General features: G+C 40.2%; 3 protein-coding genes across 3 annotated transcripts; 1 reads left to right on the top strand and 2 right to left on the bottom strand.

Annotated features, from left to right (window-relative positions):
• Positions 1-58: 58 nt before the first annotated feature.
• tm7sf3 (transmembrane 7 superfamily member 3) lies at positions 59-16451 on the bottom strand. Its single transcript, XM_084345177.1, has 12 exons — positions 16184-16451; positions 12203-12357; positions 7566-7716; positions 7052-7172; positions 4577-4748; positions 4234-4411; positions 3934-4020; positions 2854-2934; positions 2602-2754; positions 2398-2498; positions 1704-1866; positions 59-1610 (listed from the first exon to the last, which is right to left on the bottom strand). The coding sequence occupies exons 1-12, from the start codon at positions 16257-16259 to the stop codon at positions 1357-1359; spliced, it is 1692 nt and encodes a 563-aa protein (XP_084201303.1). The 5' UTR covers positions 16260-16451; the 3' UTR covers positions 59-1356.
• A 935-nt stretch (positions 16452-17386) lies between these two features.
• Positions 17387-21100, bottom strand: fgfr1op2 (FGFR1 oncogene partner 2). The gene is made up of 6 exons (XM_084345840.1): positions 20792-21100; positions 19604-19740; positions 19305-19422; positions 18955-19097; positions 18741-18854; positions 17387-17844 (listed from the first exon to the last, which is right to left on the bottom strand). Exons 1-6 carry the CDS (start codon positions 20874-20876, stop codon positions 17707-17709), a joined length of 735 nt encoding a protein of 244 aa, XP_084201966.1. The 5' UTR covers positions 20877-21100; the 3' UTR covers positions 17387-17706.
• Positions 21101-21119: 19 nt separating this feature from the next.
• med21 (mediator complex subunit 21) lies at positions 21120-26170 on the top strand. The gene is made up of 4 exons (XM_084345843.1): positions 21120-21203; positions 21558-21672; positions 22303-22403; positions 25461-26170. The coding sequence occupies exons 1-4, from the start codon at positions 21162-21164 to the stop codon at positions 25638-25640; spliced, it is 438 nt and encodes a 145-aa protein (XP_084201969.1). The 5' UTR covers positions 21120-21161; the 3' UTR covers positions 25641-26170.
• Positions 26171-27003: the final 833 nt, after the last annotated feature.

Raw genomic sequence — 27003 nt, 5'->3', positions numbered from 1 at the left:
TTTGTGTGTATTAACTGTTCACATTTTAACACGACCCGAGGAAATAACAAGTCAACTGTTCACCTGAAGGCATTTATTAAATATCAAAACATGTTAAATTACAAATACAATTGACCTCATTCTTCAGAGACACTTCTGTTTATAAAAGTCGTGAGGACAGAGAGTTCAGCTCAGTAGCTAAATAAAATACTGACAGACATTTACAGGCCTAAAGACCGAAGTCGAAGGTTTCATCAGTTGTCTCAGTGCAGTGGTCTAAAAGCTGAGTGTGAAACCCTGAGAGAATCATGGCACAGTAGATTAACAGATTAAAACATGATCGATCAGCACCGTTAAAGCCAGACAAATTAAATAATATTAAAATCCAGTGTGCAAATAACAAAAGAGGGCAGACCGGACTGCCGAGTGTAGTCCAGTCAAGAACACACGAGCGAAGAGGAGGTTAAAACATCTGTTGTACAGAGTGAACGCAGAGAAGGCAAACACTTTGTCGTTTTTTTCATATTTTGTGGCTAAAATGTAAAAAATGTGCAATATTGTGTTTAATTACTTGGTCAGTTTTTTGTTTGTTGCTTGTTCTTGACCTTCATCCTCACTTTACTGACCTGCGTGACCCCATCACGACTGAAGCAAAACCTTTAGGGGATAAATGGCACATGTAATCTAAAATGTAAAAACATCACATAAAATTGATCCGTTACATTTTAGTGGAAGTTTAAAATCACTGTCAAAGACACAGTATTTTTAGTCAAGGTCTGGCCTGAGTGTGTAGTTTTGAAACAAAACTACAAAAATATGAATGCTGACACATTTTAGGACAAAATGTCATCAAACATTTTTTTTGTTGCATTTATCGAACTCTCCGCAGATAAAATGCCTCGCTTTGTAAATCATTAGTAGTTTGTGACTTAAGTGCAAACAGTAAAACGAGCAGAAGCAACAGACACCAGAGCGCCGACAGTGTAGTAATTAAAAGACATTCAAAGACGATTCCTTAGTCCTTCTTGACCAGTTTCAGTGATTATAAAATGTCATTTAAGTGTTCAGTAAAAGTGGCGTTCAGGGAAAAACAGTCAGTCTTCATACCAAAACTTTTAATTTTAAAAATCCAAATCCACCTGAAGAGTCAGTGTCAGTGATATAATCCTTCTTAGGTCGTGTGTGCTGTATTTCTGAGATGTTCCAGCACCAGTTATTAAGAACAATATTCCTCCAAGCACCCAAATCTCTGGCTGCCTTGTAACTGAGCCGCCACAGCTCATAAAGGCACCCCAGGGATCTTTTCCCGTCTGGTTCAGAACCCGACTGTAGTTATAATAATCCAACATTAGACAGAGCTGATGAGGGCGCCTGAGGTTACAGGAGCAGAGGTGTGTGTTCTCCGGCCGGCTCCGTCCTCTTGGTGAGCTGCCGCGCTCTCGCCAGGAGGCGGTTGGGCAGCGGGGGGAAGTGGTGGCTCGGGTCGAGGACGTTGGTCTTCCGGCGCTCACGCTCCTGCATCCACATGAGGTACGGGCTGGGCGGGAAGAACGGGCGGGATCGCTCGCGGTAGAGCTGCAGGACGATGCCGCAGACGCCGAGCACCACCCACACTGTGATCATGACGTAGTCTGATGAAGAGAAGGACAGAGGACAAAGACAAGATTGTAAACGTCTGAGTCTGACAGCATCACTGAGATTCTGTTCTCGGCTGTGAAACTCACCTATGGCTTGGAAGGGCACGTCAGTGAACACCGAACTGAAGTTGTTGTTGAGGAAGCGTTTGAGGATGTTCAGCGTGATGTAGGAGAGGCTGGTGTAGATGTAGGCGTTCACGGCCAGAACCACAGCGTAACCGCCGACAATGCCACACGTGATGATGTTTCCCTGTTATCAAAGGAACACAGGGAACATCACTCTCTGATTCTTACTTTTTAGGCATTTAATTGGCTGTGTCATCGCTTAAACACAACATAATAGTACATATTGGCAATTTTATGCAACCTTTTCAAAATAAGACAATATCTTGAATTTTCTGTTCATGTCTGCAATTTTATTTTTCACAATGAATCATGAAAATATTCAAATAAACACTAAGGACAAGTACGGGGGGACTACTTTCAAAGAGCCAGGCTAGCTGTTTCCCTCTGAACCAGTCTACACTAAGCTAAGCTAAGCTAAGCTAATTGTATCCTGGCTTCATATTCACCACACAGACGTGACAGTGGTATCAAACTTCTCAGCGAACTCCCAGCAAAAAAGTGCATTTCTCAAAAGGTCGAACACCTCCTTTCCAAATGATTCATTGTGCTGCCTATTACGGTGTCATTTTAAATATTAACACCAGGTGGCGCCACAGTACAGCACTGCAGTGCTATATGTACAGTAGTGAGTGGGTGGAGGTGTTAAATCTGTTACCTCTCTGGGCCAACGCACAAAGAAGAGTGGAACAGTGATCATGATGCAGCAGAACGTCACCCAGAAAACCACATCTGAACGCCTCAACACATCCAGGTCACCTGAAACCATACACGAAACATACTGAATGCACATTATACATACCAGCATTTATACTTTGACCGTGACTGGCTGTTATCTACAGTAAGAGTTTATTTTTCGTACCGAGAGGAGTGAAGAGGACGGTGGAGGCTATGAGAAAGCCGAGCATCAGTCCAACCACGATGACGCAGGCCATGACCGAACCAAAACGCCACCAGCTCATCACCAGGAGGACCCCGCCCACCACGCCGATCACTGCAGACACGGCCAGACAGACTGCGGAGAGAAAAGCCGGGGGCTCCAGATTCAGACATTTTCTAATTCTGCACACTGTGCCTTTAATCATGCAAACAGACAGACAGCTTTACAACTCACTGTCATAGTTCAGGTCTGTGGTCCGTGTGATCAGCACGAAGAAGAAGAAGGCTGCGAAGCTGAATCCCATGCAAAACAACTCTGCATGACAGAGAGAGGGAATTAAAACGTCAGACATTACAGTTATTAAATCAGGTCTGCGTTGGCGTGATCACTCTAGACAAACATCACTAATGATCCTCATAATTGAGCTGCTGGATGAGGGTGAAACCACATGCTGCAGGATAAAGACTCTTCAGAGGGAAACACACTGTATCATCCTCTGACTCTCAGATCTATAAGATCTACTGGCAGCAGTGGCACATCGCAGTCATGGGTTCAGTTTGGAACAAATACATTTCTGCATCACATGCGAGGGGGACCACATGAGAAGCAGGCCACTGACGCACCCAACAAGTTTCTGAGTTTCATTAGACAAATACTTGTAAATGGAAACATTATCAACTCTCTGTGGTAGTGTGTGAGCACCACACCAGAGCTTTGCTTCAGTCGGGGTCATTTTTATATTTGTATGGAGAGGTCACGACTTGCAAACATGACCTCTGATCCCCACTAATCTATTCTGTTGACCCTAAGTGAACTGGGACTGGAGAAAGCTAAATTTAAACAGAGATATGAATGTTTCTTTAGAGACCTGTCTTAAAAGCTTTAATGTATCATTATGAAGTAAATGGTGATTTCACAATATAATTACCAGTATGATGGCACCATCAGCGTTAACACTGGTTCCCTATAGACCTCGCCTTCACTATACTTAAGCTCAAAATCTCGCAGAAAATGCAGTTGACTGGCGATCCATTCAGGCTGGCAGTCTGGCACCATTTGTATCTATCAAAATGTTTTGTGAATCACACTCACACAGAATAATGAGCTTAAAAACTTACATTTTTTGATTACGCTGCTACCTCCATGATGGAAACAAACTACGCAGAAACATAAACTACACCACCAACAAAGTACAGCTTCAAATCACCAAATTTTGAATTGATTCTGGTTTAGAATCATGAGTGAACTTTGTGGACTCACTAAGATGAAATATTATTGCTACACAGTGGAATATTAATAATTCAAACTACTCACCACATTTGAAGTATCGATGGCCACAGAAGCAGACAAACAGACCTGCCAAACCAGCGATGGTGAAGAAAAGCTTTGTAGATATCTTTCCTGAAAAAAAAAAAAAAAAAACATGTTCAAAGCAAAGTAGCTAAGGGTCAACGCTTTCCTTCCTGCTCTTTCTGAGGGAGGAAGATGTAAAGTATTTAATCTGAGGCCCACACTGCCTACAAGCCACTTCAACCAGCCTTTTATTTAATTTGTTGCTTTTCATGACTACTTCGTTGCTAGTATAATATCCAGAGGAACACAATCAGAGCTCACCGAGTGTATGACAGCCGTCCAGAGTGGATGTAAAGCTGCAGGCGTAGGTGTGGACGGGGACGTAGGAGGCCGAGGTGTTCAGCAAAGGGTCTCTGACGATGATGGAGTAAATAACACCCTGACCTGGGATGGAGTTAAACACCGCCATGCTCATATCTGATGATAACAGCCTCATGACCTGCAGGGAGCCCAAATTGAACGGTGAAGAAGAAGAGTTAGCAGGAAGCTCATCAGCTGTTGTACTTCTAAACACGTTCTTCTTCTTATTGAAGTTTCATATTCATCAGATAAACATCATGGAGCAAATCTCCCCAAGTGAATAATCATGTTCTTTGAGTCTCACCCATTTGCCGTTCGCCATCATGCCCTGGATGTCAGCCACGGTTTGAATCGAAATGAACAAGCTGCGCTCTGATAGGTCGTTCTCAGGCAGGAAGTACTGGTAGACGTCATACTGCAGCCGCCAGTGTGTGTTGGTGTCTGTCGACTGGTCGCAGGCCGGAGGAATTCCTCCCCTGATAGAGAGACAGGACAGGACACAAATCTGTGAAGTTGGCTCTGTGTGTGTTTTACAGAGAGTGAAAGGCTCATGTGCACTTCAGCTTCATGAACAGAAGCTATGGAGATGACAAAAGTCCTGGATTAGATAAACAAATGTATCTTTTATGCACGGAAACTTAATTTCATGATATTAACGTTTAGATGTGATTTAACTCACTGAACAGAGGCAGAGAGAGAAGAGTGTGAGAACAAAAGAGAGTGAGTGGGTGAGGACACTAAAACTGAAACTTGACATAATTTGGTCCTTATGTAATTTAATTCTCTGTCATTCTGTGGTTTAGCAGTGACAGCAGTATTATATGGAAGAGGTGTATTCAGTGCACATGAATCTGCTGTAGGGTTAAAGATAAACCTGCTCACTGACACAGGAGCTCTGCTTTACTTCTGTGTACCACGCAACAATGACACAAACAACCTTAAACATCTAAATCTTTGACTCAACGCTGTACTAATCTGCCTCGTAGACATTTTTGGTCAGTTCCTAGCGCTTTCATACTAACAGGAAATAATACGTGGGGCCGACAAATGTCAAACTGACACACTTCAATCAGAGTGCAGCATCGGAAGACTGCTGCCAGGAGAGACAGATTTCACACCCCCTACACAGCTGGTTTGAACTCTGTCAGAGTCCTTTGTGTGCAACACCGTGGGACATAAGATGTGTCACAAAACTGAACAGCAAGTTTTTGAATATTTATGTGTTGATACCTGAAAATTAACAAATTAAGTGTACTCATAAATAGAAAAATTAAAATGAATACACCTTATACACCATTGTCCCACAATGCATTGCACAAAGGAAATGGAGGCGCTGCATACACATCTTATAGTGGATAAGGGTCAGACAGATCTAGGAACAGCTCAAAAAATAAGCATTCAATCTTTGGAAAAACATTTTGATTTCTTTTCATGTAGTTTGATTACAAACCCCACAGAACCTCAATGGCTTCACTGCTACACAGAGATCTATAGAGCAGCCATTTATCTGAATATGTGACGGGTGCATCGGTGCTTCAGGTGTCTTTACTCTTCTATGACAGTAACCTGAGTTTCTTAGTGTTGTGGACAAGCAAAGACATTTGAGGACGGCAACTTTGGCTTTAGGAAACACTGATCAACATTTTACAAACCAAACAAGTACTTGATTAATCAAGAAAATAATCAACAGATATAGTTTGTTGTATGCCTAAAGACTAAAGAGCATGTGCAGTGGGCTGTATTTTGTCTTATGCACAGAGCATAGTACAAAAAGTTCTTAAAGTACACAACAATTCATTCATACAAAAAAGTTTAACATTCTGATTTCTTCAATTAGTGTTTGTACATTACTTAATACAATTAGAATGTAGTATGGAATCGGCACACTCAAATATCAAGTTTGCCACTTTGTCACCGTGAACATATAGCGGAGGTTTGAATATAAGAAAGCATGGTACTGCAGGTGTGGCCATCAAGTTGACTCTGCACCTGATAATAACTTGGCACCAGTCAGACAGGTCAAACAAGTTGAGTTTTAACTGAAGTGAACTGACTGGAGACAAAAACACAAGTGTTTGTCCAAACCAACGTTGGTAATAAGCGGAAAATGACATTTTCTACATCTTATGCATGCTGGCATTTCCAAAAAGTCAACACAGAGATGGGACACTGTCTGACAACTGGTAGATACCTCAGTTGAGAATAGCTGGTATTCATGGGCAGTGGGTTTCATCATCACATGGCTGTGATACAATCTCTAAAGACATTCGTAGTAGCCAAACCGCACCAGCAATGGTGAAAAAGACTGCTAGCAAACATGCAGAAGCCTTTCATTCCTCAAAAGCATTAACCATTCAGTTAAACTAAACCTGACAGGATGTTTTTATTACTGGAGCTTTAGACTGTGCAGCCACAGTACACACTGGCAGGTAATGGCACGACAGGAACCCTAACCCTAACAAGCGAACCAGTCCTTTGTTTATCTGCCAAAAGACGACTTTGACACATCACAGACATTCTTTAGATAATGAGGCGAGTACTAGCGACCACAGCGGAGGAGGAGGTGGGAAGGCTGTGTGTGTGTGTGTGTGTGTGTGTGTGTGTGTGTGTGTGTGTGTGTGTGTGTGTGTGTGTGTGTGTGTGTGTGAGATCATTTCAAAGCAAATGAACAGTGAGGCGGTTTGTCGACAGGTCGTGCTAGATGAGTTTAACACTGAATATAGTTCAACAAGCTGAACAGGAAGTTGAGCAGAAGATGCCAGCCTGTTTCGTGTGTTACCTCTCATAGCCTATGTTTGCAGGTGCAAAGCGGATTGTGGTCTCGTAGAGGTTGTAGTGAATGTAGACATTTGGGTCAATTTCCAGGTTGAACTCCATGTTACAAGCTCCAGGAACTGGATCTAAAAGAGAACAGATTGGTTATTAGATGCTGTATCAGGTCAACAGAAGACAAAGAAATCCTCCCTCAAGGCTCAGTGGCACCCTACCATGTCAGGAGGACTTATGGTACGGGTGTTTCAACAAACTAGAAAGGCATATGAGCAACCACGCACAGTCAATGCTTGTACTTAGTCATGGTCTGCAACAACTTCCTCAATCAAATCACAATAAACTGAGTTTTTCTAAGCTTGAAAAGTCAGCGTGCTTTGGTTTAGGAAACAGTTGCAACTTCCTCTTATTCTGACTGCTTATGCAAGACTCAGGTTGAGTGAAACCAATCAGAGGAGAAGCACGCACCCTTGGCTTTTAATGGCCTGTCATAAAAAACAAGAAAAGTGTTGAAGAAAAAGTACCGGTGCCAGAGAACGGGAGGATGACCCCCGTGCCCGCCACAGTTTCACCGTCAGGAGAGGACAGGAACAAGGAGAGGGACGCTTGGCCCGGCTGAAGAGCTGACAGGAGCCCAGAGTCCACTGCTGTCAGAGACTGACCCTGGCCTGGCATCTGAAGCAAACACAAATATCACCTCGTCAACAGATGAAAAAAAAAACAGTATGATCACATATTAAAGTCCAAGAAAACAAGACAGAGTATACAGCCATGCTAGCACCTCTGTGAGGCTGTATTTCAGCACAGCTGGTCTTTGAACTAAAAGCTAACACGAGCATTGACATGCACTTCACTCTAGTACAATTGAGACTGATGGGAACGTCCTTCATTTTGTAGGTATTAGGTCATATGAGTTAAGAACAAGTGGAAATTAAGAACAAAGAACTAAATTACACATCACCCATGCATTCAACCTGCACTGAATGTCTGTAACAACGTTAATGGCAATCCATCCAATGATTGTGACATTTTCCACTCAAAACCACAAGTGTCAACCTCACGGTGGCGAAGGCGGAGAAGTCAGGGGATAAAAAAGCCAGTAGGCTTCTTCTTCTGGTGACCACGATTATCTATTCAAAGAATGGCATGTCAACACTTTAAAGTTGACTGATGAACTACTCGCAGCTACGCGTAGTTTAGGTGTTATGACCAGCAAGAGAAGCAACTGTTGATTTAAAAAAAACAACAACTTTAAAAATAGCAGTCATATCAGAACCAGAGAGTATATTTAATTGAAAGTAGGGCAAAGAACAACACTGAAGGCTATTCTCGTTGGCAGAGTCTAGCACTCTTCTACTGTTGATCTGATTGGTTGAAGTTAGCCTGTGACATACAGTGACAGACAGTTTGTTTGTCGAATCACCTGACAAGTATTTTTTTTTGGAAATACCTGCCCTTTTCCAAACAGTTCTCAAAGACGATTTCGTTTTTTTTTTCTTTTACACAGAACCATCTGGAAAGTTAAGTTACTTCAAGTGTAGGCATGTGGCTAAACTCCATGGTGGGACATTAACATAACTTAAATTAGATGATAGATAGAAAGGCAGATATATGAAAGTAAAGACAGTATGGTTACACCGAGACTGAGACAATTCTCTGCCAGCAATAACTTATAAAAACATTTTCTCCTCAGAAAACATTACAACATAGTTGGTTCTTTGTTCTGTGGATTACATGGATTATTAACCAACTGTACTCATTACCTGCTGAGGATGGTGAGTCACTGCAGTCACAGCACGTCGTCAGGGAAATTTGGCTGAGCTTTGGATCAGGCTCATGAGACCGTTTGTGACCAATAATGTCAACAGTCTGTCAACAGTCTGCTGTCTGTGTTCGGAGAGTGACCCCAGTCAGTCACTATAAAATTAGTCCTGTTGTCCTGGACTCATCTTTGAACAAATTATATTACATCTTAATTAATTCTTCCCACAGGCAGAGCAAGTGAGTTCAAATAAGGCCAAGGATTCACAGACAGCTCTACTTTAAGGGATAAGTCAGGTGATATTCAATATTAATAGCAGCAGTGATAGTGTTGCTGCAAATGTTTTCATCTCGTTAGTCTGTGTGTGTCATCATAAATGTCATCATTTTCAAAATGTCTTCATTTTGCCAGGTGTTTGTTTCTCCGGGTTACTTTAAAGGTGTGTAGTTGAGATCATAATAAGGCCAAGTCCGAAGATGGGTGTTGTTGACTCATGAGTACTAAGTACACATGTAATAATGTACTAATGACAACTGAGCAGTCTTGGGTTGCAATGTGAACATGATGACTGGTGACACGGTTGTTGTGATCCAATCCCAAGATGGTCTCTAGTTATTATTGTCAACAAATTCTGTGAAAAGACTGAAAGTAACAAAGAATGTGTGCAACTGAACGCTGATAAATACATTCATGAGCCAGACTGTTGCTTTATTATGATATGGTATTGAGAGTAGACCAAACAATTAGTGGTTTTGTTTTTTTCAGTTGTTGACATTTAGCAAGAACTAAAATAACTACATTAACCTCAAAGGTTCTCAGTCATACAGGTCATGGTAATTCTACGTGCTTCACTTCTCATCCGAGAAGCTTCTTCACTGAAGAACTGAAGAAGCTTCTCGGATGAGAGGTGAAAAGTCTTCAAGAAACTGAAACAAGTCTATGATATATAAGTAATGTGGTATTACATTGCTAAGGAGACTTCTATAAGTAACTAAATCCTGATCAGTAATTATAAAAAAAATGCATTTGTGTGTTCTTGACAGCCAAACACTTAAGTGTGTGAAAAAGTCAACCACATCCTGAACTGATAAACTGCCAGGTCACATGAACTGACTGGCTGACAACAACAGGATGTGCTAGCAAATGGAAAAAATGACCACTCCACTCTGTCTTTGGAGAAAAAAAACAAAAATTTGATCAACGTTCACCATCATTAGGTCAACGGACCATACTGAACACCAAGTGGGCTTTTCCCTTGGAGATGTACATCTTGCTTATGTTGGCATAGACGCTGCTTTTGCCATAGTTCTTCTATCTTAATCTGCCACAACAGTGCACCTGTTGGGGTACCAATACTTCCATCTTCATTATGTTTTCCATGGAAGTATTTTAAATCTTTTTAAATCTCACATATATTTGGTTGCAAAGATTTGTTGCACACTGGAACTAATTTACAACATTAAATAGTTAAGAAATGATGCTTAAGATTGGTGTTGAAGCCAGAATTGTGATATTGTGACAGACAGCAGAGGGCATGACATGCCACATATTTCTCACATATGTTTTGCCACATATATTTTAGTGAGCAAATGCTTAATTGTTGCAGCATCGAGGCACTGTGCCCACATAGTGTGACTCTCAGTCCAACTGCACTTACAATAAGTCCATTGTATGGCACCCATCTTGTTTAGACAGTGGTGGAGAGGGTAGATACTCCATTCGATGTGGTTTCAACTGAATTTATCGAATGCACCACTGAAGAAGAGAAACTTTAATCCACTATAATCACACAGATTTAGAGCTCAATGTGACAATTGATTTGTCACCATCAAGAAACACACAAAACGGTGATTCAACCTAGCACAGGCCTACTGTGGGATCAGTTTATGAATGCATTTGCATGCTGAAATTATGTGGTAGATTTGTCTATTTAATTAAAATCATCTGTAGTAAAGAAAGATGATTTTTATACAAGGGATTTGTTCACCAGAAGGAGAAATGGACAGGCAGCAACAACCACACTGGCCGACAAAATAAATATCAACAAACATTAAAAAAAGGATGTTGTGGTTTACCACTTGAAGTGAAAATGATCAGAAAGACAGAATGATAAAAATAAAAGGGAAAAAGGAAATTAGTGATATAGATAATATAAAGGAAACTAAAGTGTGTAGTATTAACCCGCTTCAGTTTGAAAACACACTTCCTCTCTTCTCTGTGAATTTCCTGTGTAGATCTGCTCCAAGTCAAGTTTTGACATTCAATTGCATCAACAGGCTTTTCTTTTCTGAGCAGACCTTTTCTGCCACTGAGAAACTCACATGGATCTGTTTTCATTTCTCTTGTTTTCTGCTGTTTAACCAGCAAAAATAAGGCTGAACTAAATCAGGCTTGTCTGCCTGTCTGGGCAGTGTGGACCCCGAGCCATCCCCCTGAGACTTCTGGGACTGACGCCAGAAGGTTTTCCCTCAGGGCCGCCCTGTCTGCCACTCATGACCAGTGGACTGTACATCAGCTGACTGCGACTTCTCTCGGTGGGTCAGACGACATCGCTTACAAAGCCTCATTCATTCATCGGAGGTCGAACTAAGCCGGTTCATACAGCATAAAGCATACCTTTAATTACACAGTTTCGTTTTTATTATTTCACGCAGGCACACCAAAGATAGAATCACTCAGTTAACTCTAGCAAATGACTAAGCATTTGTTTTGCTGATTTCACAGAAAATTATACATCTTTAACTCTTACATCAATACGCATTATAAATGTTCAGAAGCCACTTTTAGAGCTGTGTTATCTCTGTACCATGAAGAACACATGATGAAAAGCTTGTATGTTCAGTGCCTGTTTATGAGTATGACGTGAATTGGTGTCAGCCTAAAAAGGTGTAGAAAATGAGTCGTAATGGGTTATCCTAGCTTAGCTGTATGGTATGAACAACGTGACTTGGACTTTTACAGCAGTACGTGCAGTACTGGAGAAATGACTGTTGATGTATGCAAAGAGAGTGGTAACAAGACTAGAAAGGGTGAGCCAGCTCTGCAATTAATACTAAAATCCTTCAGCTTCCACACGAACAAATATTTACCTACGGCAACTCACAGAAATCTGGGGACATGAATTTGAATCTGGGTTGTGACATTCTGTTGCAGCTTCTCAACAGTGCGCATATGACTTTTTTCTCATGTGATATGAGGATAATATTCAGGACTGTCAGTCTATGTGTCCTGTCCAGATAATGGGGGAGAGATATGTCTGTCAGTTGTTTGTCAGAGGTGCTATTGCTGTAGTCGAAGCCGAAAAGTGTAGACAGAATATTCAGACCACACATCAAGATCACTGCTGTAATGCCTGTTTAACGCTGTCTCAAACTGTGAGACAAGTCAGCACTTCCTCACCCTTGTGTAAGAGAGCGTGGCATTGCGGTGCTGCGTGTGGAACTGCAGAGTGATGAAAGTGACATCTGCAGGGATCCTGGACACCACGGCCTGCACCGTCTCATTCTGGGAGACACTCACGTTCTGAAAGGTGCCTGGCAGGAAAATCACCCGGTCTGTGACACAGAGAGAAAAGTAGGACTTATTTTCATAACAGTAAAATCACATGACTTTATTGGTGTAGACTGAGTGCAGTGTGCTGCCTGTAAATCACTTTGCTACAGTGTCACCATAAAGCCAGAGATGGATAGGCTCAGGTAGCATACTGACTATAAATGCTTTTTATTATGGTTGTTATTCTGTGATCACACACATTATAAGCAATTACACTCATACATTTTTGTGCCCACAATCAATATGTTCCTATACTGTACATATATTACTGTTACAACATTACTCACCCTACGGATTACTTAATATTAAGTTAAAGACATTAAATTAGCTTTCCTTTGCTTCAGTTAATCAAGCTTCCTATGAAGAACAACGACTCACTGTCGAGGAAAACATGAGGTAAACTGTAAATTCCCTGACATGACAGGCCACAGACAGTTGGTGCCAAGCCAAGTAGGCAGGCTGAAACCAGGTCAGCAGCCCATCAAGGAGGGGCCTCACAGAAAAGGCTGAATGAAGACGTACGCTCTGTATTGACTAATGAGGTACTACAGTATAGTGAAACGCTGAAGCATGTGATCGCCATGTCAGTGCTGGAAACTAAGTACATTTACTCCAGTACTATACTTAAGTGCAATCTTGTTGTAATTGATGATTCCATTTTATGCTGCTTTCTACATCCACTCCACTACATCTCAGAGGAAAATATTGTACTTTTTACTCAACTGCATTTATTTGACAGCTTTAACGGTGCTAAAGAGATGCCCCGACCTACAGATCATACTCTTCAGAAATTAAGGAACATGCTTGTTTGGTAAAAGCCTAACAAAATCCACATCAGTATTGCCTCCACCAAGGAGGTTATGTTTTCAACCGTGTCCGTTTGTTTGTTTTCTGTTGTTGGTTGGTTTGTCAACAGGATTACACAAAAACTGATGGAGGATGGGTCTCGGCCCAGAATAAATCCCATTAACTTTTTGTGGTGATCCAGATAAAGGGATTTTTTTTTTGGACTTTCTTTGACATGGCGAGAAAGAGTGTTTATCGACTTTTTCATTAATTTCGTATTTAGGCAGCTGGTATCTATGAGTGAGTACAATTTGATGCACAACCTAAATCTGGCGATTTTAAATTATGGTTAAGCAGTTATGTTTAAACTGTGGTTTAAAATTTAGAGTGACAGGCTTTATTTAAATTAAAAGGTGACTGTTGGGCCTTGGCAGAGGTATGCCATTCTAGTTTTTAGATTGTTTTCAGTTAAAATGAAAAGAATTAGTGGGAAATTACCATTCCCACTAAAATCATGACTCTTACCGCCATCACAATATCTATCAGAAAAATCTAGTTATTTAGGTTCAGATTATTAATAGAAAAAACTATCAACAAATAAGCAATGTTGTGTTAAACTTAACATCATCTTTACTAGCTGCAAAATTAAAAGCCATATGTACATTAATACATTCTGAAAGGGGCCGCTCACGTTTTGTCCTGTGTTGTTGGATAGTTGTTACTCTGAGGAAAACAGTTCATATTAGTAAAATTAAAGTAAAATTTGGAGTGCAGGACTTGTAATTGCGTATTACTTCCTGAAGAGAATCTAACAAAATGTCTTCACTGTCAAGACTGCAGTGGGCTGAAATTATTTTACCCGAGTGAACGCTGCTTAAAGTGCAACATGTCGATTTCTCGCCTGTAAAGCTTTTGGCCTTTAAGAGTTTTCAAACACCACCTTCAACTTTTATCTGAGAACCTTTGGACCGGCCACTAACACATATCTTCCCTATCATCTGCTTACATCAATGCTGCTTTTAATGACACTGTAATAATCAATCAACCATTGATCAGTTAACTTAAGTAAGCATTAACGATCCATCTGAGAGGAATGTGTTGGAAAAAAAGCTACGCTTGATTTGCTGTGTAATACCATGACCGCTTCAAATGCCGCAGCAATGATTCGCCAGTTAGATCAGACAAGCACGTGCAGTTTGACGGGGATATTATAAAAAAATCTGGGGCGAGTGGTTTTACAATAACTATGAAACTTACAGTGTCATTGTAAAAAAACTTGTCAGTAGTAAACAACACAGTTGATTCTGAAACATTCACAATGAATGTAACTTTAACAGAAATCTGGAAGATACTTTCCCCCTCTATCATTTGAACAGTCTTTTAGTCCTCAACTCTATCTTTCTGTGAGCATGAACTTTCCTCCCTATTTATTTCTTTGACTTTTCACTCTGATTGATTTCACTGGGCGTGAAACTTTGAGATAGAGTTGATAACTGCTTATATAATTTGATTTCACTCACACATCACTTGCACTGCATTATCTATGACCTTTTTTCAAACATGTATTCTATATTTAAGTATTTTTCCTTGTTATTGAGTCATATAACAGTAAGAGCTATACTGTTTAGATCATATGTATGGACTGGTTATTTTGTATGTTTGCTGCCATGTGAGACATGTGTTTGTGAAAGAAGAATGCCAAGTATGAAAAGTAAAGCTCTATGGGTTTGTTGCAGGACACACGTGCGTCCTGAGACCAGACTGTTTGCAGGTCAGAATCCAGCTCAGGAGTGACCTGCTGCCTGGATTTTCATGACATGTCAACAAGAGGTAAAGTGTGACCCAAAGAGGGTTTACAAGAGGAAGAAAGCATAATCCAGGCTATATAGCTGAGTTTATTTAATCTTTTCATCTCTTTATATCCTTATAGATGCACATACTTAAATAAATTTGTGGCTACGTTAAAGTTATTAATGCTTGTTTGCAGAGTTACGCATGTGAATAACTGATAAATGTTGGCACCTTTAAGAACTGCTCACAGTAAAATAATTTATTTAGTTCCAGTGCAGGGTTTATTGTCCCATGAGGGTCTAGATGCCATTTCTGAGGCTCTTCCTCCCAGACTTATTGAAAATTTGGCGAGAAACCACTGAATACAATCAAATTCAAAATAATTGAATACTACTGACATAAATCATTGGTTACTTGATGCTTGAAGCTCATATGTGATGTGCACATGTGAAACTAAATAAGAGATGGCAAATCATCAAGCCTGCTTGTTATGTTGTCTCAACTTGCTATCGCTGGTAATCAAATATCCAGCAGCAAGTGTTTATTTACTTGGTTTCACTACCTTTTTTTTTCTAGGATCCAGCATTGGTTTTGATTCAAAGGGTCTCAAATGTTTGCAGAAGTAATTACTCTATTAAATTCTTAAAAGAAAAATCTGATTTTTTTATTCTTATATGCTGAATTGCACATAAACCAGTCACCAGTTCATTTAATGCCGCTGTATGTGCATACTGTATTACATGTTTGCAGGAAATTGACCAAAAAAGAATAAAAATGTGTGATAACCTAACAACAGCCCGATATGAATATCACAGTAATAGTATAGGCATTTAAAGTTACAGCTGCACTGTGATGACCCCTACAGCATCACCTTACACACTAATCAATATCCTGTTCATACACATGCAGAAGATAACCCCTTTTCTCAAACCACAACTCTGTATAGCTGAATTTAATTCACTGACATGCATAAACTGGACTAAATACACATTTGAGCCAGAGTCTGTGTGACAAAATTAAATATACAACTGCTAGCTAACGTCAGCTAGCTAGACAACAAGTTGAGCCGAGTGACACTGAAGTGATTTGGTACAGTATACAGTACCAACGAGCCACAAAGCGGCGTTTAGACGACCCTTTCTACAGAGTTAACTAACACACACCCTCTGCCTGTTAGTTTCAAAGACGAGAAAGCTAAAGAATAATGTTGTTTGAGTTGAAAAGATGTTAAATTGCTAACTAGTAACTCACTTTCCACTTGAGCTTCAACTTCACGCAGCAGGAGCAGCAGCAGCAGCAGCGGCAGGCACCGGATCCAACGAGACATTTTCCTCTGCTTCGTTTTATTTCGCGACAACAGGCTTGTATCTGCTGGTCAGTGAGATCATTGGTATCCCCGCAGTCTCCTGTGTTTGGCTAGCAGAGGTCCCTGCAAGGGCAGAAGCGACATGCTTCACTGAACTGAGTGGTTTTCTGGGACACTTTTCTTCCTCCGACCCTCTGCCTGCCTGCCGCCCGCCTGCCGCCCGAACAGCTCAACGATGCTTCCGCGAGAGTCACGCCCTCGTTCCCGCGATAACTCCTCCCGCCAGCTCCAAACACCCACTCCAAATCACCAGCCATTAATAAATAAATATGATGCAAGGTGCTGGTAATTTTCGAGCATAGTCTGGTTGTTTGGATGCCCACTTATAAGTGGTGGGTTATCGAGAATTCATCTATGTACAATCACAACATTACCAATCACAATATTAAAGGGGCACTATATAGTTTTGGAGAAGAACTTCAAACTCAGAGACATTTATATTTCCATGATGGAATCAACAAGCTGTTCTTATTGGAAAATAGGGTCCCCAGAACACTGAAGCTAGAAAGGTGGCAGGGACCGCCAAATATAAACAGTATGAAATAGTGTTGTCCTTTTAGGTCAGTGTCTTTATTCAGTTCACCCAGTCATTAGTTTATTTATTTAGTCTGTTTAGGCATATAAAAAATCAGTCAATGAAGATCTTTCTCTTCTGATTAAAATTCCTTCCCAAAAACTACATAATGCACCTCTAATGTAATTTATCCTGACTAACATTATATCATGTGCACAAATTATTTAAAACAGTTTTAAAATAAGGCTGCCATTCTTGTTTGTTTATATTTACAGAAATGTTGTTGAGCTATTGAAATAGACATGTGGGATGAATGTGTTTCAACACCAGGAACTGGCTTGTTAGTACTCTACAGCAGAAGAGGTAGTTGGATGTTGCAGCACATCCTGCGTATTGGATAATGTTTCTATTCCTGCTTTTCAGCCGCTGAGGACAATGTTACAATAAACACGAACAGTGAAAGTGAGAAGTTCAGTACCCGCACAAGCCACCTAACAGAACTATAAACATGGGGATCTGTGCTGTGTAGGATGTTGAAAAGAAAATTAAATCCATATCAACGAGCCAGAGACAATTTCATGTTTACAGTTTTATTTTACCTCAAGCCCTTCTTTTACCCATTCACACATTAAAACCTTGCAGGCACCACAGACTCATGCATGCTGTCAAAATTAGCAAAATGAACACAAGTACCACCAAAAGAAATGAGAATCACCGGGCAGAGATGCAACTCTGGAGCATCATGCTGTAAATGGTCCAGGAGAAGGTAGAGGATCGTGGGAAAAAATCTCTAGGTTAAAAGTGAAGAGGTATGTGGCAACAGACTGTACACACTGTACACAGTAGTGGCAGCAATAGGGGGGGGACAGAGGTTGGGCGGTCACCATGGGCTATCTAACTTTTTCGTAAGCTGACGTCGGCGCTGGTCAGCAGCGGCGACAGTGACGTGCTCTCTGATGCGTCTTCTCTCTTCAGAATCAGGAAAGCCTCGCGACTGATTCCCAGCAGCTCTCGGAGTCCACTGTTCTCCAGCTACAGAAACAGAAATGTACACACATACATTCAGTTTCAAAATTACCACCACCAAGAAATTATAAGTAATATATATTACTATTAATGTGTTACCACCGGACTATTTATTTAACACTGCATCTGGAATATGTGCATATTGGTGGTCTCAAATCATTTACATCTCCATATTTACCACCAGCATTGCCCATACTTGAAATTATGGTTGCAAAGAGGCTTCTCTATGGTGAGAACTGGGTTTCTTACATAATCATGTTAGTCACAGTCTGTGTTTATCACCTTCTTTCAAGTTACACCGCTGGGAACAGACAACAGATGCAGGTATTCTGAATATTTACCATCTCTGGAACATTTCTGGCATAAATATTCAGAGTTATTATTATTATATGATTATTCAGGAGGATTTTCATACATGCTGATGTTACCAACACATATGCAGAATGAGGGGGCTTGTGTGATTTTAACCTGTGCTGCTTGCAAATGGTATTGGTCAAAACTTTCTCACTACTTCAGGTACTTTCCAATAACTTTTTGACTGCTACTACAGCAATGCTCCCATCCCATCCTGAGTCCTCCAGTTTCCTCAAATGATGAATACAGACTACCGCCATCTGGTGGTATGGAGAGGTATTTCATCTCAAGCAGGTGCAGAACGCTAGTTGTAGTCTTTGTGGTGTGTTCAAGTCAACTTTTTGCAGACATAGTGACATAACAGCTAGCTCTTTAGTGTCGGTGTAATACTGTACCCTTAGGATTTTCCTCCCAAGTTTTGATTTGTCACTTCTGTGCACAGACAAGTGTCTGTACCTTGAACCATAATTTTTGGAGGACAACAAGGGTCTTCTGCATTTGGATTTGTTGGAAGTAGATGTGGAACAAAGCAGGACTTAATCTTTTACCTCTAGTTGCTTAATCCTCTCCTCGTCTTCACACGTCCGCCCCTCGTCCACCTCTATCGCCTTCCTCATCACAGAGGCCATTTCATTGATCTTGTCTATATGTGCTTGCATTTCCTACAAAGATGAAAAACAAATATGTAAACAAAAGGCAGTGGAAGATGTAAAGTGTGTATATACTATATTTAAATAAGAGTCAACTGTGGGCCTCACTGACCGTGGTGTGCTGCTCCTTCAGCTGGGTCACGATGGCTGGGTCGTCCCTCTTGCTAGCCATGAGGAGCCTGAACACCTGCTCCCTGTATTTGGTCATGATGAGCTCTAACGCAGACTGGTGCTCCTCCAACGACGTCCGTAGTTCTGCAGGAAGAGTGAGCACAGGCTTAGTTTGTGCAGGAGACAACACTACATGAAGCTCTTACAAGAATACAAGTCAGCTGCATGTCACACACCACCACATCCCTCTTATTTTACCAAAATACACTATTGGTTCTGGTTGTGACCATCAGAAGTCATCCAACAATAAATTTACATAAAAAAATAAAAAAAATAAAATTATCTGTCTACCTTTGTTTTCCTGCTGAAGCTCTCTGATCTGACGGTTTTCCTGTTGGATTCCCAAGACTAGACTAGAACGGGGACGATGTCGTGCAACCTGGTTCAATGAATCGATCTCCTCCTGGTACTGCCAGCAAGATAAAACAAAACCACATCTCATCACACAACTGAAAGAGTCAACAGCTCAACATCGTAGGAAAAAAGTTGCACTTGAACACACCACAAAGACTACACTGTGTCACATGATGTTGGTGCATTGAAAAATGCATTGAAAAATGCACCAACGTCATGTGACAGTGACACCATACCTGTTTCATGGCATCCACTCGCTTGTTGAGCGATGTTGTCTGTTCGATTAACATCTCAGCAGCGTTGTCATGGTTACGTAGCCTTTCCACCAGCGACTTGGCATCTGCCAGGACTTTCTCTAAGGTACAGTTCATGCCTGGGGAAATACAAGCAACCATTAAAAGAAACAATGAACAATTAATGTCAACAGCATTGTAGTTTTTGTAGAGATTAGTGGGCCCCTTTCTTTATAGGTGGACAATGTTGTCATTTAGAGATGGGGGATATTTTTAGTGCAGCAAATACCAGGTCAGCCCACACACTAAACCATTTAATGCTCTATAAATGATAAAGAGAAATCTTAAAATCGTGACGTAAATGCTGGTTTAATTTGTTTTCTTTTACTCTGTAAAGAAATGAGTGCCTCTGCCTGATGACTGGTACAAAAATCTTTCATAATGTGAATAAAAATAGCCTGAACATGATCAAACAAAGTGGCATTTCATATCATCAAACCTGCCCAGCCCTCACAATCACCATTTACAAGTCTGTACTTTGTATTTTAACCAGGCCTTCAGGTAATAAATCCGGCTAGATGGAGCACATTATGTCCCATCAAGGTTCTCATTACATCACTTACTGACCTCTAGTGAAGAGTGACACTAACAGAAATCCAAGCTCCCAATGTGTATATCTTTAAATTGTGTCCAACTAGACTTACTAAAGAAAACAATACTAACAGTAATTGCTCAGGACAGTGACAGAAATATAGTAAAACACATGCTTTATCAGAACACTAACCAAAAACACCATGTAGTAACTTAGCTCGTTGCTAACCCTACCCTCCCTCTCCTTGTCACACCTTGGATGACAGCTGCTGTGCCAGCTAATTCGCTCAAGCTAACATTACCTTGTTTGTGTAATATTTGAGTACTGATATGCCATATGTATCTCAGGTGTAGTAAACGTAAATACAATTATGCACTCAAAATGTTAAGTCCAGTTATCTGACAAGGAATAAAATGACAGTGCCAGCAGGACAAACACAATTCTGTGCTAACTTATTAGCTGACTTAGCACACCAAAGCTGTCATGCAAATCCACTTACGGCTCATATTACACATATGCTGGTCAAACTGGTCGACTGGCATTCAAAATAGCTCTTTCTTATTAACGTTAGGAAACCATTGAAAATTAAACTGTCTTACCTGGAGAACTCAAGGTGCAAGACATTGCAAGCTTGCAAGCTAGTCCGTTAACTGTTACTTCCTGTTGATGTTTGGTAGCTAACATTAGCTACAGGCTAATTAGTCCCCATCAACAGACAACAAGTGGAAGTTTTGATGCAGCTCAATTTCCTTCCAAAACACAAGAAGATGTCCGTAGATATTAACACGTTGATTATACAATCGTCCGCTATAAAGTCAGTTTCGAGGTGATTAAAAGTGGCTACAGCTAACACTAAACGATAATATGCAGAGCAAAGCTTCCAAACTCCCGTCCAATCCCGCGAGATTGTTTTGATATCAAGCCACTCTCGCGACAACGACGGCGTTATTTTGTTCAATTACAGAAAACATGGCGGACAGGCTAACACAGCTTCAGGACGCTGTCAATTCGGTAAGTGAAATTTAAGAGTTTTTAAACGATAATTACAGAAAAATAACTATGTTTTGACCTTTTATATCAATTGAAGGTGGTAGCTATCGCGAGGCAGTAGTTCTATTCTGTATTACTTGCCAACACTGCTGCATAATGCGTAGCTTACGACCATAGGCCTGTATCTCAACAGCTTGATGTTATTCAGTATAGCACACAGGAACATTTGCGACAGTATACCAGTGTTAAAACATTGGAAAGTCCAGGTCACTCATAGTTACCAACTAGTAAACGGATGGCAGACTAGTAGCATTGAAAGTTAGTGTCCTGCTTGAATGAAAATGTGATCTAAATGTTATTGTTTTGTGTGTCCAGCTAGCAGATCAGTTTTGTAATGCCATCGGGGTCCTCCAGCAATGTGCGCCCCCTGCCTCCTTCAGTAACATCCAGACGGCAATCAACAAAGATCAGCCAGCGAACCCAACAGAAGGTGGTTTATTTGTTTTTTTACTTCTCTTTTTCCTCATTGAACATATATTGGCTCTCAACACTGTCTGGTTCACATTATTGATGTACTTGATCCAACATTGAACTTTAATATTAAATTGATGGGATATTTCCAGGTCCATGATAACACATAATATACTATATCTCAGTCACAGGCCTTATTTGCAACACCCCAGTTTTATATACATCTAAACAATAGGCAGTATTTAACAATATCATAGGCCTGGAGAGAATAGAGGTTTATGAATTTGTTACTGATAGTAAAACTTGATGGATTTTATTATAGGTATGACAACATCCAACCATCCATCCATTGGTATTGGTCAATTTCCTTAGCCTGGTTCCAGACCTCTGAATCAGTGCACACATGTCAGATTTTTTCTGTGATACCCACATTATAATAATGAATAATGAAGGGAAACAAAATGGCAATTCGGTCTTCTTATCTCGCTATCATACCCCAAAAATAAACACATTGATACATCTGTTGTCTACAGTTCACTCTTCTTCCCACACACATCTCTCTTGCTTTATATCTTTTTGCTACTGACTTACAGTAATGACCATACATGATTTGTTAACAGAAGGATTCAACATTTTTATCACCTTGTAGAATATGCCCAGCTCTTTGCAGCCCTGATTGCCAGAACAGCCAAAGATGTGGATGTACTGATAGACTCTCTGCCCAGCGAGGAGTCCACGGCAGCTCTGCAGGTCAGCACATTCACAAGAAACTTTCAGACATGCTTTGACAAGAGGGGACAAACACTCACAAAAGTAGTAGTAGTACTTCTAGCTTTCAGTCAGCAGGGGGAGCCAAGTGAACATTTGCACAGCTGCTTTCTACATTGATAGCTCAAGACTCTAAAAAGGAAAATGATATCTGCTCTGCTGAGGGGTGTAAAGCAAACGACCAGATGATTGCAGTCCATTTTAAGGCAGCTGGTTCTGGAAATGTATTGTAAAAAGCCTAGAGGCTGCTAATATACTCTTGGATTAACATTTTTTAATAACTGATATATAGACACTTATAAATCTGTTTTATTATATACTGCATATGTATGTTCATCTTTGCCACATCACATTGTAACATTTGCAAAATAACTGTATATGCTAAAGTTTAAGGTTTGATAATTTAAGAATTCCTATAAATCAGTGCAGATTCTAATGTTCTTGAAGTGCAAACAATTTTCTGATGAGCTCTGAAATTGAATTTAAAATTCATTTAATTTAATTACTGAATTTGTCTACATTGATAAAAGAAGAAGGAGGATTGAAGCTATTTCAGTGTTTATACCTTTCCTGAAAATAGAAAGTCATATTAGATTAAATTCCAATGATCCCTGTGGGGTGACTGGGTAGAAAATAATGCAAGTGATATGACTGAGTGACCAATGTATATCTGGAATGACTATGAGAATAGATGTATTGCATGTCCATGTATTTTTGAGCACTGATATTTTCACTCAATTTAAAGTTACACCAGCTAGAGTCTTCATCAACATGACTCCAAAATATGTTATTTTAAATATCAGTCTACAGTGATAAGGATGACACTGAATCTCAATGTCATTTCTGGTTTATGTCACTCAAAAGTTAAGAATGAGAACTGCATATGTGCAACACACTTCTGCAAATAACAATTTCAAACACTAAAATCTCAGCAGTGTAGATAAGAGTGGCTCAAAAGAGTTCGATTCTGTCCCTTCGTGAACTTCAGAGCATGAGAGAGGAAAGATCAACATCGTTGCTGCTAGCTCCTCTTAAAATTAGAGGACATGAGGATACTTCCTGTGGGTATTCTCAATTTACTCTTGTACTAAAGAAGCACAAGATGTTTGAAGCTTGTTCCAACATAAAGATAGAAAGGAGTATAGCCATGTTTCCACCACAGGAACTTCCCCATGGGCTAGCAACAGCTATTTTAAAAAAAATCTGCTGCTACAAACTTAGTTTCTTGTTTACTGTGTTTCAACATATCAGCATGGAGTTACAGAAGGAGGCACATGATAGAACAAGACAGCAAAGTCCTGCCTGCGTCGTTGTATAGTCGAGTGTAAAAAACCAGTAAAAACAGCCGTCACTTTTTCACATGTCAGTGGACTAATTCAGCAGAAAGGAACCTTTTAAGTTTCTTTGATAAGTAATTCTTGAGACTCAAAGTCATTGGTACTCTGGAAATCCCGCTCATGTAATGTGCATTGTTACAGCAGCCAAGTGGTGTATGACAGACACAAATGACTGTAAACAGTAGAAGGAGATTCCAAGAGGTTATTGATGGAATAACTGAGAACACAAATGACTCAAATATTAAGTGGGAACTAGAAAAAAAAAACTAGAACCATACTATTACTATTACTAACTAGCTGGTAATGTTCTCTTCATGGTTAGTGCAAGCCATGTAGACGCTGCATAGTTTCTTAAACAAAGAAAAACAAATTGATAAAAGAAATTTATAGTTAAAATTCATAGCTGTGATATGTGACTCAAAAGCCTGACACAATATGGTGTTTGATGACGAGACAACATATGGCATCCAATAAAAAAATGGTGTCACCACAGCCAATTTGGTGTATCCAACTAAAGACAGTTGAGTTGTCATAAAAGGGAAAGCACAGGTGTTGCTCATAACATTAACGATGCCTCTGCTCTGTTTAAGTGTCCCAGTGAGCCATAACAGTTTGACAGTGAGCCAGCACACCTGAAACTGAAGCAGATAAATAGAACTCAGCCATCGTTAATTTGATTGATTACACCTGTGCTTTTACTGCAGCGACATGTCTAAATGTCTTCAGTTCAAAATGCCTGTAAGATTTTTAATACCAACAGTTTTACCACCTTGACACTTCAACAGTATCTTATCCTCATTAACTGAGGTGCTGTAAATTCACAATATATGTCAGTATCTGTCAAGCCTGAATTTGGCAATATAACTTGATTGATATGTAGCGGTGGAGGCAAACATAAAAGAAAATGTAAATGAACCGTGCCAACATCTCCACATTACTGTCGCTTGTAAGCACGACAGACAGATTTACAAGAAATTGAGGATTTATGTGCAGACAGGGAAATGTTAAGCTACAGTGTCAGGAGAGGCTTTTATAACAGGAGTATATAGGAAAGATTCATTCAAATGTAGCTGTGTCAATACAATGTTTAAAGTGAAACTGTCGGCTACGTGGAAACATCCCAGGGGAGACTCTGAGCACACATGTGAATCATTTCCTTAACATCTGTTTGATTTCCATCTTGAGTTGTCAGTTGTCTAGACAGCACAAACAAACAACTGTTGATCAGTAGAGTATAATTCAGTAAAGGAAGTGTAATAGGTTACCTTATTTTCTCACTTTATTCTAGTCGTACGTGGCCAATTTGTTTCAGATTCATGTGCAGAGGTTCATGACTTATTGCCTCTGAAACATTTTAAGGAGGTTTTTTTTTTTTTTTTTTTTTTTTTTTATTACTTAGGGTAACCGTCCTTTAGACCAGGTATATTTTCTTGTTTCTCCATCAACTGTGGCTTAAAGACGGATAAGTTCAGGGGAAAGGGAGTGTCATCAAGTACAGAATGTCCTCTCATAAATGAGTCATTAAAACAAAGGATGTTGCCTGAAGCTTACAATTTGTACTTTTTGCTTTTGTGTTGCTCATTTTAAAGACGGCTTTGTATAAATGAATAAATAATTCCAGCTCAAATTGATCATTTGATGCTGAAAAACACAGAAAATCCCTCAACATGTCATAGTAAATGATTGTGTGCCCTCTCGTCAGGCGGCCAGTCTCCGGCAGCTGGAGGAGGAGAACCACGACGCAGCAGCCCGTCTGGAGGAGGTGGTTTACCGCGGCGATATGTTGCTGGAAAAGATCCAGAGTGCCCTGGCCGACATTGCCCAGTCACAGCTCCGCACCCGCAACGGAGCACCGAGCCAGCCTTCACCAGCCGAGTCCTGACCTGCAACATGCATCATGATGGAGCTCTGGACAATTTTCAGTCATTTCTCTCTCATTTCAACTTTTTTTTTTTTCACTCTCAAACATCAGCTGAAAGCCTCAAAACACACGGAAATATGCTGAGTTTGTTTCTAAAGGAAATGTGAGGTGCCATGCAGTCAGCGAAACATCACTCTGTTGCTTTGTTACAATAATAAAAGATGCCAGTTGGAAAAAGAGTACAAGATCTTCACATACACGCTGTTTTGTGTGTGCGGACGTTTCTGCTGATATAGAAAGTCTGGAAGAATATTACCATAGAGGTTTTCTGTGGTCTGAATGTGAGAATGGTCACCCTGTTTTTTATGTTTATGTACATGCTGTATATTGATTGAGTCTGTTTTTGTAGATATTTATGAATGAGTTGATTGAAATCGATCACTCAAAAAACCTGAGAACACTCAGACTAGTTAACAAAACCGCCTAGCTCACTGCAACTCCATATCTGATGAGTTTTGTTCTTTTTTTCAAATAAAGCTCAAACAATCCTCTTTGGGAGTTCAATTTGTTCAAACTGTAACTTTCCATGGACCAATTTTAAGTATGGGTTAGTTGTTTTCATACATTCTTCAGATTGTTTTCCAATGAAATTAGTATTAGAATTTAGGAATGCATTATCATATTTAATTTAATTATAGCCGATAAATAGAGCTGATAATGCAAAGCCAAAGTGCTTTAGCTGACTTCACAAGTGCAGCATTTACCCACAGTAGGTGGTGGTATGCACCTTTCAAGTTGGTTTGCCAGTTGCCAATAAACACAGAGAGAAAGAGCAACAATAATGCTGTTGTTGCGCTCATCATGTAGAACTGCTGCACCTGTGTAGAGTCACGCAATGTAGAAAAAAATCTCAGCCTTTCTGACCCTCAGATGTGCTTAAACTACAGGTTAGGGAGTTATTTTGAAAATATAAAAAATATGAAATGATCAGTGTTGTGCCATGAGAGGCAGGTAGTTATCGGCACTGGTTTATTAGAAAACAATCAGAAGAACCATTTTTCCCCTTCAGAACATGGAGGATGTTTCTTGTTGCAGTCTGTGCTTGCAAGCTGACTGCAACTGTTCCCCTCTCATCGTACTTATTTGCAGAATGACAATAATCATGCCCAAAATACATGGAATTCATATCATAAACTTTGTCCATCCTCAATCAGAAACATCTGTGGCGCCTTATTGTAAAAAGTGTCACATGATAAATCACAACTTAGCAGGAAATGCAAGCGCTGCAAAATGATCTAATGCATGATGCACTCAGTGCTTTTGTTGAAGTGATCTCATTAATATGACCACACTTCTGCTTTTTAGGGATGGCTGTGACCTTTGA

This window comes from Pagrus pagrus, assembly GCF_965226575.1.
Source record: "Pagrus pagrus genome assembly, chromosome: 23".
Classification (NCBI taxonomy): Eukaryota; Metazoa; Chordata; class Actinopteri; order Spariformes; family Sparidae; genus Pagrus; species Pagrus pagrus.
The sequence above is the reverse complement of the archived record's forward strand: the minus strand, read 5'-3'. Positions and strand labels throughout refer to the sequence as shown.